The sequence below is a fragment of the Varanus komodoensis genome, unplaced genomic scaffold (assembly GCF_004798865.1).
Source record: "Varanus komodoensis strain SLA01 unplaced genomic scaffold, ASM479886v1 scaffold8, whole genome shotgun sequence".
NCBI classification, from domain to species: domain Eukaryota; kingdom Metazoa; phylum Chordata; class Lepidosauria; order Squamata; family Varanidae; genus Varanus; species Varanus komodoensis.
In genome coordinates this window covers 19,801,880-19,815,329 of record NW_025336481.1, presented here as the reverse complement: position 1 = coordinate 19,815,329, position 13,450 = coordinate 19,801,880, and the positions used below count along the sequence as shown (strand labels likewise).

The following is a 13,450-nucleotide window of genomic DNA, read 5'->3' as shown; positions in this document are numbered from 1 at the left end:
TGGCTTTAATATTGCACATCCAATTGTGGGTAAGCTGCACTGCAAATTAAGTGCTTTCTCTGTTTGGCAAAATGTAAAAGGTCAAATACGATCAAGTACCATATGGGAAGAGACTATCTGCCAGGAAAAGCTGATGAAGACTTTAAATTACTGTTAAGTAAGCTGTCTACTTTATCAGGATTTCAGGAATAACCACTATTCCATCTTTTTAGGAAGATTCTTTACTGGTCCATAAAGAAGACTTGAGTTCCTTATCAGTGATAAATGATTTTCCTTAATTACTGGAAATAAGAAATTTTTATTTGTCTTTATTGTGGATGTTTGGTTTGTGTTTTTGTTGTCCTAAGATCTTGTTGCTTTGGCAGTTAGCCATATCAACACAATTAACTGAACTAATCAATTCAGACATAACAAGCATATCTGATTTACCTGCATTTTTTCCTTTATTTCAAGGCTAAAATTGCAAGATTGACAAAACGTTTTGGAGCAGCCAGAGAGGACTCAAAGAAAAGAACAGAAGTAAGCATAGAGCTTTTAATCACTTTGTTCCTTTAATGTTTAGAGCAAAATAATAACCTTGGTGATCATTGTGGACTATGTTCTAATGACATCTCATTAAACACACTCTTTGGCAGAATATTAGTGCAATCTTTGGGTGAGCAGGAGTTTGTGTGTTAACTTAGTAAAGCTATTGGAAACACTCTAATTCTGTATTTGTTTACACATTTTAAAACAGCCTTTGTTCTTGGAGTTACCAGGGAAATGTACAGATATAAATTAAAATTAAAAATAATACAATAAAACTACCTCATCATGACCAGGGAGCAAATACAACAGAACAGAGAAAATCATCCAGTTAAAGTGCTATGACAAAAAGGTGTTTTGCTGGTGCTAGAGCCAGTTGCACAGTCATGGGAAGGGTATTCCATAGTTGAGGCCCTACAACCAAGAAGACTCTGTTCCTTGTGGAGACATATAACATATCTGAAGTACTTGGAGAAAAACCGTGTTTAACTTAATTCACAGAAAGGTTGTTAGAGAAATGCACCTGTATTTGGTTCCCAAGCTGTTAGGAAATAATAAAAGAGAAATTCTTGGGGTTTTCCAATCGGAGTTAAATATAAATGACCCTCCAGGTTCCCTAGATAGCCACATCCTATTTCTCTTGACTACTGATTGCTTTGTGATTTCCAGGTGTTTGCACTGTTCCTCCTTCCACCCACTTGCTATTCTAAGAGGTTTAGATGCCTCTCCTGAGGCTTATATGGTGACAGGAAGAACTTTAAGCTAAAATACACTGGTATTTTTGGCTCCCAATAGCTTCTTGGAGAACATACTCTCTTTTTAATCAGTGAAGGCTTCAGTGCATTTCTTTACACCTGCAAGTTACTACTGAGCGTGGGTGTATTTTACATGCTGCACCAATATCAAAACCACAGTAATTATGAGGATGCAAATATGTTGATATTGGGTAAACAAGGAAGAAAAAATTATGTTGCATCAGGAATGTAGTTACAAAGAAACAGAATAGGTTTTGGAGCTTCTAAAAACAGAAGAGTAGGGCTAGTAGGCAGAGTACTCATGTATGAAATAAGACTTTTAGAACGTAAGTCTCACATTCACTTGTGTCTCCTTGTAGAATCTACAAAACACACCCCATTCTCCAGGAAAAGCAATGGGTGATACAAGTAATCTCAACACTGTAGCATATAGGTAAGATTTGAGATTATAGCTGTGACAGTTTGCATTGTGGAAACTTAGCCTTAGTTGTGCTTTGAATAACAAATGTTGAACTAAAAAGACAATATATTACAAATAAAATATAGATTAGAGACTGCTCTATATTTCATGTCTTAACTATTGTGTCCTGCTCTCTCCTATTGTTGAAGAATTTTATCAGTTCCTATGCAATCAGCAAAAGAAAATCCTCCTTGGAAATAAGAGTTATTAGAGCCATTAATAGTTTTCTTTTGTATTTTTTCAGAAATTTAGCTTTTATCATATATAATTATGGAAAACCTATTGCTACTGTGAATGGGACACCCTAGAATAAGTGGATAATAATAAATAATTTAGATATAAAATAGTTTTTCTCTGGGATACACCTCATTTGATTGGTATAGCTAACACGAATCTTTATTTGATAGAAATGCTGGCACAGTAAGACAAATGCTGGAGTCCAAGAGAAATGTAGGAGACACTTTTCAGTCTCCTGTGACTACAGGTAAATTCCTTTTTCTGTCTTAGCTACATATTCAATTTTTGTCTTGTATACTCTGTTGAAAGAGAAAATGCTAAAGTGTTAGTATAATTCTACCAGATTCAAACCATATATCAAAGTGTACTGCTTTCCTCTTGAAGTCCAATGTTGGCACAAATGTCACATTTTACACCAGGGTGGGCACTTGTGGGACTAGGAATTCCCATCAATCCCAAGTTAGCATAGCCACTGTTAGGGATCATGGGAACTATAGGACAAAACATCTGGAGAGTTTCAAGTTACCCCTATTTTATGAAAATATCTTTCCATAGAAGCACTTGTAAGAGAACCAGAACACTTCCTGCCCTGCAGTGAAATGCTTCACTACAGGTTACCTTTGCTACTACCACTTCTCTCTTCAGGTGAGGAGGACTCTTAGATCAGTAGGTTTTATGTGGAAGAACGGCACTTGTGGTAAACTCACCCTATTACTTGTTGTTTCCTTATCTCCTCTAATCAAAGTTTGTAGCAATCGGGCAACCAGAGAGGATGAGTCTTGGGATATTAGAATATACGGTCAAAAACAGGTTCCAGAGAAGTTTGATTAAAACTTAGGGATAAGGAAAGAGGAAAAAGTGGGTAGTTTTTAAAAACAAAAAACTACTCTCCACATAACTTTTACACTAGTGTTACAGAGAGGTAGGTTCTAAATCAGGGATGAGCAGAATCAGGCTCATAGGATCTATTTGTTTAGTACCAGAATTCCAAGGTACCCCAACAAGACTTTAGTGCAAAATGCATACACATAGAATTAAAAGAATTTGAAGTCCAGGAATTGGGTTTGAATATCAGAATTGAACAGCACTCACAGTCTTTGTTACTCTAGGCTTTCTTCATTAAGTTGCTGAAAGAGAAAAAAGAGAACCCTAAGAAACCCTAAGTACCTCTTTATAGATTGTGGTATCAAGAAAAGAAGTAGAACTATACACTATTTGGTGTCTCTAGTCCCCAAACCCAAAAGGCAGTCCAGAAGGATAGGTCCAGATGAATGAACAGGTTACACTCCTCATCTCACTCTCAGCGTAGTCATAATTCAGGACCCAGATAACCAGCTTCAACCAAGCTTAAATTAAAGGAATACATTACTAGGATCTCTAGAAGTAGAATTCTATACAAACTGGGAGGGATGTTATTTTAGGGATACTATTTTATTTTATTTTATTTTATTTTATTTTATTTTATTAAATAAGCAACAGTTCACAAGTCTTTATCTTTGCAAAATAGATAGATAGATAGATAGATAGATAGATAAACTTGCAATAATATTTTATATGCTCCCTGTCTGCAAGATAAGTTGCTGTACAATTTATTTATTCATTACTATGTCTCAGTTCCCTACCAGAAAATAGCATTCAGTGCATATCCAGAAGCCTTGGTATTTCTGCATAGTTGATTCATCCATATTTTAAATGCCAAGCATTAATAGCTTCTGTTCCCTTCACCACCTATTCAAAATAATGCCTTAACAAATGAGTGTTTTCAAGAGTCAGTTCCAAAGAGTATGGTATTTTTGTTTTAAACACTGTCTCTAATCTATATTCTATAAAGTCTTGACATAGAAAACCATAGTGTGATTTATAAGGCTGGCCCTGTCATTAGGCATATTGAGATACCTGCCTCAAGCAACAAATTTTAACTACCCTGAAAAAACTATTAATGGTTCTTTTATTAGTGTATTTTCATTGCAAGGGAGGGGAGAGGTGCCTGTAGAGTTTTCTACATTCCATGCTAAAACAGCTAGGATGATGTTGGGTACTGTGTATGTTGATTGGGGAGCTGGAGATTAGTGCCGTAGCTGCTGCCATTCGCTTGGAATAAAACGTATTGAACTAGCCCTATTGATTGAAGCCTGATAGAGCTTATTTTATGAATAAAAGATTAATAAAAAGTGGTGTTGGTCTCCATGACAAATAATACCAGATGTTATTTTGTTGCCACTGCATTTACTGGAAAAATTGCTCATTCAGTGCAGATTTTAAAACATTTATTTTTTACATTTTTAGTGTCTGCTACTACTCTTACAACTCCTCAGACACCAGTCAGTGGACATCCCAAACCACAAACACCAGTCACGTCTGCACCATTGACTTCGGGCACCTTGACATCTGTTCTTCCTACAGCTAATACAGCAACAGTAGTTGGCACTAGCCAAGTGGCTGGTGGGAACACACAGCCAATGTCTGTTTCACTGCAGTCCTTGCCAGTAATACTGCATGTACCCGTTGCGATGTCTTCCCAGCCTCAGCTTCTACAAGGACATACTGGTACCTTGGTTACTAACCAGCAATCAGGAAGTGTTGAATTTATACCTGTACAAAGCCAGTCTAATGTTGGTAACCTAACTAAAACCCCACTGTCTTTGTCATCAGCTAATTCAGTGAAACCAAACAGCAGCCCTTCTGTACCCAGCTCTAGCATTCAGAGGAACTCTCCAGCCAGTGTTGGCTGTTCAATAGGGACAACTCTAGCTGTGCAGGCTGTCTCAACAGCACATCCTGTTGCACAAGCCACAAGGACTACTTTAGCTACTGTAAATACTTCAGGGGTATATACTCCTACTACCAATAGGAATTCTATACAGATGAAGATCCCTTTGTCAGCCTTCAGCAATACAGCTCCTTCCGAAGCAAACTCCACAGTTGTACCTAGAGTTGGTAAGTTATATATGTCACTGTACATAAATTGAATATATAAAGAATTACTCTCTACTACCAGAGGAACATGTTGACGGGAACAAGTTGTTTTTAACAGAACCGGAACGTGAGCATTTCATGCTACAGTTATCTTTATTATAAGTAGTTAACACTTACCAACTGATATTACTTGGAATATTCTAGCTCTAAAATACTGTATTTGAACTAGAAAACCTCCAGTTTGAAGCTCTGAAGAGGTTAGCACACATTTATCTTAAATGGGCTGGAAACCATTGTCTAATTAGACAATAGAATGATGCTGTTCCTTGCTTCTGTTAGAGAGTCAGACATCAAGATTGCTTCCACCTCCATTGCCACCAACAGATATTTCAGCAAACAAGAAAGCATCTGAGATTCCATCACAGGTAGGTTGGCTTTTAATTTTCTTTGTATAGATCCAAAGTCTTGTTCCAAAATTGTAGAAAGACAAATATGATTTAGTATGTCATTTTTCCTTGGTTTAGCCAGTCAGTGTGTCTGTTCTTATTATACTTGTAGTGAGTTCATAAAGTAACTTTTTAAAAATGCTAAACAGAAAATAAATAAGCAATCATTTCACACAGCTTTGGGGGTATTGCTAAAACAGCATCTGCCAAGTAGTAGCACAAAATCAGTTCTTTTCTTCATCACTTCTTGGGAGCAAGCAGAGGATTATCCTAGAAATTCAAAGGGGTGGATCTGGCCCCTGTTAAACTCATTTGTAAATGTGCACAGATCTTTATCTAAAGCTTGGGAAATACTAACTCCTCCCCTTCTAAGAAATTTTCCTATGTTATTCACATTTTATTCATCATAAGTTAGCCCTATGATTTTCAGTTACCATAGTGTTTTGAGAGTTAGTTATCTTAGAGTGTTGGGTGGTGGTCATGCATTGAAAAGCTATGGCCCGTTATGACTTCCATGTTTTACCATTTGTTTTCAAGTATCTTACAACAATAAGAATTTGGAAACAGTGTCTTGTCATCACACTTAAAGTGTCCAGAACAAAGACCAGTCATGCTTATGTACAACTATATACTTACTACAGAAAATGTGAATCAGCCTTTTATTAAGAAAAGCTTTCAGCTTTCACTGACAGCCAGTGTGATATAGTAGCGCAGGACTGGGACTCAGGCCGAGCTGGGTTCTAGTCACGCTTGGCCATGGAAGCCAACTGGGTGACTTCAGCCAATCACACACTCAGCCCAAACTACCTCACAAAGTTATGGGGATAATCTTGAGAGCAGCAGGAGGAGAATAATATAAGCCACTTTGAGTTCATTCCAAGAAAAAAGTAGACTATAAATCTAATAAATTCTGTTGCTAGCCTTATATCTAGAAACAATGCACCAGGAGAGTTTAATCTGCTGTTGATTAGATTCTTCCATTTCCCACATCTTGAGATGATGTTTTTAAGAAAATCACTGGCAGAGTGAGTTTGAAACATCCATGTGATGGGATCAAAGTTATATAGATGGTTTGAGAAACATAAGATTCACAGACATATTGGTACAATTTTGGTGAGAAATGTAAAAGCCTCTCAAAACAGCTTCATGAAAATTATGCAGGTTTTTTTAAGTACCATTGACTTCAGGAAACATTTAGTCATAATAACTCTCTAATTAAGATCAGTGCAATGTAAAGGTCCTTAATTTAATTGGATTGTGTTATTTCAAGTGTTGCAATTCAGCAGTGTTCCATTCAGAGTTAGAAATACCAAAGACTTCAGATCAAGAAAAGGAAATATAACTAAAGCTATCTAGGTCGATTTATTTCAAATTATCATGCAGTGTTTTGGAATATTCATCCTAAATAGTGGAAAGAGGCAATATGGTGCTTAATTTATAAAGAAGCACAACAGACTGTTGAAATTAAAATTGGACTGTCTTCATTATATTAATTGTTAAGTCATCAGTGGAAATTTTGTCAGAGAGATAAGTTAATTTAGCAGGAGAGATCCTGCTAAATTGTATCGAATGTTGTCAAGCCAGATTTGTTGAAAACAAAATTTTCTGCTATCATCATCTTCATCTTCATTTCTGTAGTTGAAGCTTTCTAAACTAAAACACAAACAAGCATTGCATATTGAAAGGAGAAATCTTGTTTCATCTTTCTAGGTGCAGAGAATGCTTTTAAGTAGATAGAATAGCCCTTCTTAAAACATAAAGGTTTAGTTTTACAATTATCAATATAAACTATATTTTACATGTTGCATTTAAAATACATTTATGGTAAAAATATTAATGGCAAATTTATAGGGAAAATAAGGAATTGGGTTGTCACTATATTAGTAATAGCATTATAAGCCTGCACTTAGATTATGTACAGATAAATTGTGTCTTTAGATATCAATGAATCACAAATCAATTGAAATTATTGAGTATTAAAATAGGAGAAATAATGAAACAGAAAAGTACAGTAAGATTCAAATTTTAATGTCATTAAAGTAGTGGAAATATAGTTTACATCTCCAGTGTCGTTTATGTACATGACTGTCCTTCCCCAAGCTCATAGGTATTGTAATCTGCATAATATTAAACAATATCCCAGAATTTCTGTTACCCGACATTAAGGTTTCCTTTTTACGTATCAAAACGTGCCTGGAACATAAAATACTCTGCATTCTGTTGCTTTTGCTATTGGGATTATTTTGGCACACCACATAATGTAATATATTGGGGCAGAGAATGTCCTGTGCACTATGACTTAACCATATATGATTTTGAGCACCAGGAAGAGGAACTAGTCCCTGTCTCGCCCCAGAACTAAAAAAATAGAAACCTAAAATCTATGGTATGTAATCTGATGAGCGGGGGCAGAATTCAGTCTCCATTGAAGAGATTCAGCGACTTCTATTTGTGACAGAAAGCACAAACAGCACAGAGAATTCTCCTGGGATGAACAGAGAGACTCTATGCTTTACCAATTTTGTGCCTGCACTGGATCAAAAAACAGTAAGTGGCGTATTCAGCTGTATCCATGAAAGTGCATGTTGTTCTTTGTGGTCCCTGTGCATCACACAAATGGGCTCTGTGTCTGCGTGGAGCCCATTGCTGGGGAGTGTGGCAGATGTTTTCTGTACCTGTGAAGATTCGGCAGGCTGTTCCAAAAAGAAAAATAGAAACATGTCTGGGCACAACTTGATAGAAGGGATGGACAACATGGAGATTTATTGGCATCTCGTTCACCTGTTACCATGCAAGAAGAATAACAGCGATGAAGGAACATTGAAAGGCAGGAATGGGAGAACAGGGCACACAACTCAACAGCCAGTGTAGCAAAGTTCAGCAAGAGACACGCATGCATACAGATCCAGGACCAATGAGGGGTGCCAGAAATGACACTTCCAGAATCTTTTGAGCTGCTTCTCACAGAACCCATTCCTTGCCTCTTAATCTGTGACACAAGCAAAATGTCATAGTGTGAAATCAAAGAATAGAATGAGAACAACCCTACCAAAATACTTTATCGACACCACCTTGGTATTGCTGGGTTGAAGATGTACATTGAACTGTTACTTTGGGTAGTGGTATCCTCTGCATCATACAACCTTCACTTTTTGAATACACCTTCAGAAGAACTACAAGCCTTAAAAAATCAGAATATTACATGGTTTATGAAGGGAACAAAAGAAACTTGTAGCACTGTTGACAAGCTTGCTGCCTTTTCGGATGTTTATGGAACAGAGCACCAAATAGTATATAACGGGCATAACTGACTGTTGATAAGCAACTGGTGGAGATCGGCAGCACTGTCCATTCAGATAATATGTATCAAGCAAGTTATACAGAGGTGGTAATAATGTGATCCTGGACAGCAAATCCTTCCAAGGCAGACACCCTGGAACACCACGGGAAATCCAGCTTGAGTTCAACAAGGTGGCAAAAGCTGTGAGATCTTATTTCCACATAGCAGAAAATGTGGTGGGATGCAAGTTCTTGAGAAGTATTGAACTGGCTGAAACATTAATAAGGAAAGGCTTAACAATACATCTGCCCTGAGATAAAGCTGCACCCATGCGCATTTTTGGTAACTATACTTGGATATAATATATTTCCAAAAAAGGGGAAAGCTGTCATTACCTAGTCTATGCATCATTATGTGGTTGTCCATGGAGAATCCAAGTCCAAAAAGCTTAATATAATGTAGGAGCACTACATTGCTTAAGTTATTTGCTGTTTGTGCCCAGCAGGCTGGCAGAAATAATGGCCTTTCATAGGAGACATTTTTCCTCACCAAAGACAGTTTTATGAATAGGGCAAAAAAAAAAAAAAAAAAGGACAAACGGTGCTAGTTTTCAGAAATTACATGTTTGTTCCCATTTCATGACAGTTAGCATTGATGTTCTGCCATCTTTGTTTCAGAAACATTTTTTATTGTTTGTAATTGAAAATAACTATCATTGATGTTTTTAAGATTCAGAGTAGTCAATTCAAAAATGTGTTGAAGTGTATTCTGAATAACAGTTCATCTAATGTAATTGTGTTTTCTGGATTTGTATGTTTTGGTATTATTTTTTTAAAATAAATTTTATTTTCGCTACAATCTAACATTAAAAATATCAATTATTTAAGACATTGGATATACTGGGTTGACATCTTACTCTTTTTAACAGTCAATAACCATATTCAAATCTACGCATAGTCCCGTTTCTCTAACCAATAATAGAAAGAGTTCCAAGTTTGGTAGAAATATGCATCCTCTTTCTCCTTCAGAGACAAAGTCAATCTGTCCATTTCCGCGCAGTCCAAATCTTTTTTAAGATCCACTCTTCAGTAAGTGGCTCTTCATTCCTCCAATGTTGAGCAAATACAATCCTTGCCACAGTAATTATATGTAATATATATATAGCTTGTTTATCAAAGTCATCAAGAATAATGCCTAATTTTAAAAAAACTTCAGATTTTAGTATTATTAATGACACACCTTTAGGGTCATTAGCAAGCATGGTGGTGTTGCAGGACATTTTATACTCCCAAATATATTGGATTTTGGGTTGGGGTCCAAAAAGACCCCAAATATGATATTTGATAGATTTTTCTAGATACAGTAAGGAAAGTCAAGATAAAGTTGCGCCTATCTTGATTAATGAAAATATTGACTACTAAGATGACAATACTCCCAAAGATTATTTTCCCTGTTAAATGAGTAAACCTAGTATTTTAAATATCAACATGGTATGAAGTATTCAGCAGAGACTGCTAAAAAAAGTGTAATTGTTTTACATGCCAGGTCATGGTGATCCTGTGACTGAAAGCCCTGTGGAACATCCTGTCCATGACATCCCTGTTTAGCCATGCTAAATTCAAGTCTGTGGCCTCCTTTATGGAGTCAATTCTTTGATCATTCTTTTCTTCTTTGCCTTCAATATTTCTTTGCATGATTGTCTTCTCTAATGAATCTTGCCTTTACATGATGTGTTCACAGTATGACAAACTAAGTTTTGTCCATTTTGCTTCTAGGGAAATCTTGACTTGATTTGATCTAGGACCTGCTTGTTCACACTTTTTCAATCCAGGATATTCGCAAAGCTCTCCTCCAGCACCACATTTCAAATGCATCAATTTTAATCAATTTTCTTCCTATCAGTTTTCTTCACTGTTTCGCTTGCGCTCCCATATATAGTGATTGGAAATGCAAAAGTGTGGATGGTCATGGCCACATTCTTATGCATGATTATCTTTTCCATTTCTTTAATTCCTGCTCTTCCAGGTCTGTCCTGTTCTAATTTTGGCTGCAGTCTCTTTTAAAATTGATGACTGAGCCAAAATACAGTGGTACCTTGGCTCACAAACTTAATCCATTCCAGGACTCTGGTCATGACCCAAATTGGTCTTGAGCCAAGTCAAATTTCCCCATAAGGTTCAATGCAAATAAGGTTAATTGGTTCTGTAACTTTTTTTTTTTTAACCACAAAAATTTGACACAACATGACAAAGATCAACAAAGATCATGGCCATCTCCCCCCCACCACCACCACCACCCTGAGCATGAGCACAGCTATCCCCCCACACACACAACCACGATTGCGCCGTCATCCATGCACAAGCACGACCATGAAGAGTGTGAGTGTGTTTGTCTGACTGAAATGTGAGTGTTTGTCTGACTGAAAATGTCCCATTCCTGACACTGTAGTTCACTCATTCCATGTACCGTCACTTAACCATTAATTTCCTGCTTTAAAGTGTCCAGTTTGCCTTTATCCATATTCTCATGTTCCATGTTCCAGTTGTATGTAGTGTGCAGCATTAAGAGTTTCCTTTCACCTCTGCGGATCTCAGATTTGATCTAGTCGTGTCAGCAGCAGCAGCAGCAGCAGCAGCAGCAGTATTTGTACTTGTCCTTTGTTCTTCCCAATAGCTCATTGAGTTCTTTCCAACCTGGGGGTTTCATTTTCTGGCACTGTTTCTTGTTTCAGTTTAGTTCATATCATCATCAGTTTTTCAAGGTAAGAAGATCCAGATATAGTTTAACAGTGCCTTCTTCTGATGCACTAATCAGAGTTAGCTTCAACGTCACTGCTGCTGTCTGTGAAAGATCCTTTGCCAGTTTTACCTTCAGCTTCAGCTGCTGCTCTTCAGAAGTTTTCGTGCCTCCATCATCTTTAGAAGGATCCAATCTTTTCTGCTGATGTGACCATCACTCCTGATGAGTGCGGATAGTGTCTTCAGTTTGACCATTCTGCCCTTGGGTGACCCTGCTAGGAGACCAGCCTAGTGAGAGAGGCTGGCCTCCTGGGGGCATTGCTCTCAGATTTTCAAACCCCCTTACTATTTTAAGGTGTTCATCCAAGAGGGCGTAGTTTAAATTACAAGTTTTCTAATCCATCAGTTTGCTTGGCTAATTGAGCAATTAGCCAGCTCAGTGCAAGAAAATGAGTATAGGGAAGTAATAATTGCACACTAGATATACAGAATTTTCTTGTATGCAACTGTACTGTACTTGTTAGTCTTCAGTATACTATAACTTATAAGGTAAGGGTGCAGTCTTGTGGGTGTGCCCATAACCCTCCAAATTAAGAGGATTATGTGCATCCTATGCAGAATGTGAGAACTACATAAAGAGATAAAGGGTCTTCCTCCTGGTCTATGGAACAGGTAGTTGGCCAATTTCCAGCAATCTGGTCACACTTTGGTTGTGCAGGGGCGGGGGGTGAGGTGAGGGGCTGGCAAGATATGTCATCTCTTCTGACACACACATCCAAAACACCCCATGAACCCTTACAAGGGAAGGGAAAGGATCCCCTCTGAGCAAGGAAGGGTCCACTGCAATATGAAACACACACACACACAAATAAAAATGCATTGTGTGTTGCCTTTAGCAAAACATGGAAGAACAAAGTAATTCAAGAAAAGAAGTGGCATATGAACTCAATTCTCACTACAAAAAGTTGCAGTTGTGTCCTCTGCCACTGCTTGTATGGAATCCTGAAGATAACCATTTTAGCTTGAAGAATGGAGATGAAGAAAATAGCACCCAAAATCTACCTAAGCAGACAGGGTCATGGTGGTTGTGACCCAGGCCATCTGGTGCCTAATCAATGACATGTCCCCTGTTCCCATCCCAGCCCTTTATGCTTCCCAGTCATATATTCCAGAACTTAAAGGATTATTATGAGAATATGACAGTACGGATTGTCCATAGAACAAGTCCCAGGTTCAATCTATGTTTTTGTTCTTGGTTCTCTCCCAAGAGAAGTTGCTCTTTCATTGACCATAGTAATTATTTAGATTAGTACAACATTGAACAATCTAGAACCATTGAAAACAGGAGAAGATTTCTACTGTATGTGGTGCCTTGTTATGGAATTAAAAGATTTGGAAGTTGACACATGTGGAAATACAAAAAACCTTTAAATTCAGCTTTGCTATGAGTCCTAAGAATATGCCTCTGAACATAATGCCAGAGACTTTCTCAATGAGCATGTCAAAGTTATTCAAATATATGACAACTCCAGCAAGAATTACAATTGTTTCTGAATGGAAAACAGCAGAATATCCAACAATTGAAGACTGGAAAAATAAGTTGACTGAGTATGCAGTAATGGCAAAACTAATTATGTAAACAGAAGACCAACTGAAGAATTTAATGATAAATGGAAATTTTATTGTACACAGTTTAATATAGAACAAAAGGAAGCGTGTTAAAATACTGCTAATAATTTATAATTTATTTAAAGTGATTGGATTTTTTATTTTGGTTTAGAGAACTATAATTTTTTTTCTGTGAGCTTCAACAATACTAATTGACAAAAATAAATTTTTAGCTTTTTGGGAATCTGCAGGTTATGAATATATATGTTACATTTGTGTAAGATCCCTTGGCATTCTTATTTTTCTTTTACATTTTTCTTCCTTTCTGTACTTATATCTTTTAAGAAAACAATAAAAAAGAAAACAGGAGAAGAGAACCTAATGCAGCCTAAGGAACAGATTCAGTGTTTGAGATGCTGTTAGCAGGGCCCAAAGCAAAAAAAAAAAAGTTAGCATATTGCAGCTTAAAGCTCTTACTGTAAGTA

At 37.0% G+C, this 13,450-nt stretch overlaps 1 protein-coding gene across 6 annotated transcripts in view; it reads left to right on the top strand.

Moving 5' to 3' along the window:
• LOC123036218 (activating transcription factor 7 interacting protein) overlaps positions 1–13,450 on the top strand; it is a 97,679-nt gene that overhangs the window by 72,674 nt on the left and 11,555 nt on the right. For all 6 annotated transcript variants that reach the window (XM_044455287.1, XM_044455289.1, XM_044455288.1 and 3 more), the window contains exons 6-10: positions 454–519; positions 1,640–1,713; positions 2,148–2,224; positions 4,264–4,914; positions 5,233–5,318. In XM_044455287.1, the coding sequence (XP_044311222.1) occupies positions 454–519; positions 1,640–1,713; positions 2,148–2,224; positions 4,264–4,914; positions 5,233–5,318 (954 nt within the window). The remainder of the gene's footprint in view (positions 1–453; positions 520–1,639; positions 1,714–2,147; positions 2,225–4,263; positions 4,915–5,232; positions 5,319–13,450) is intronic.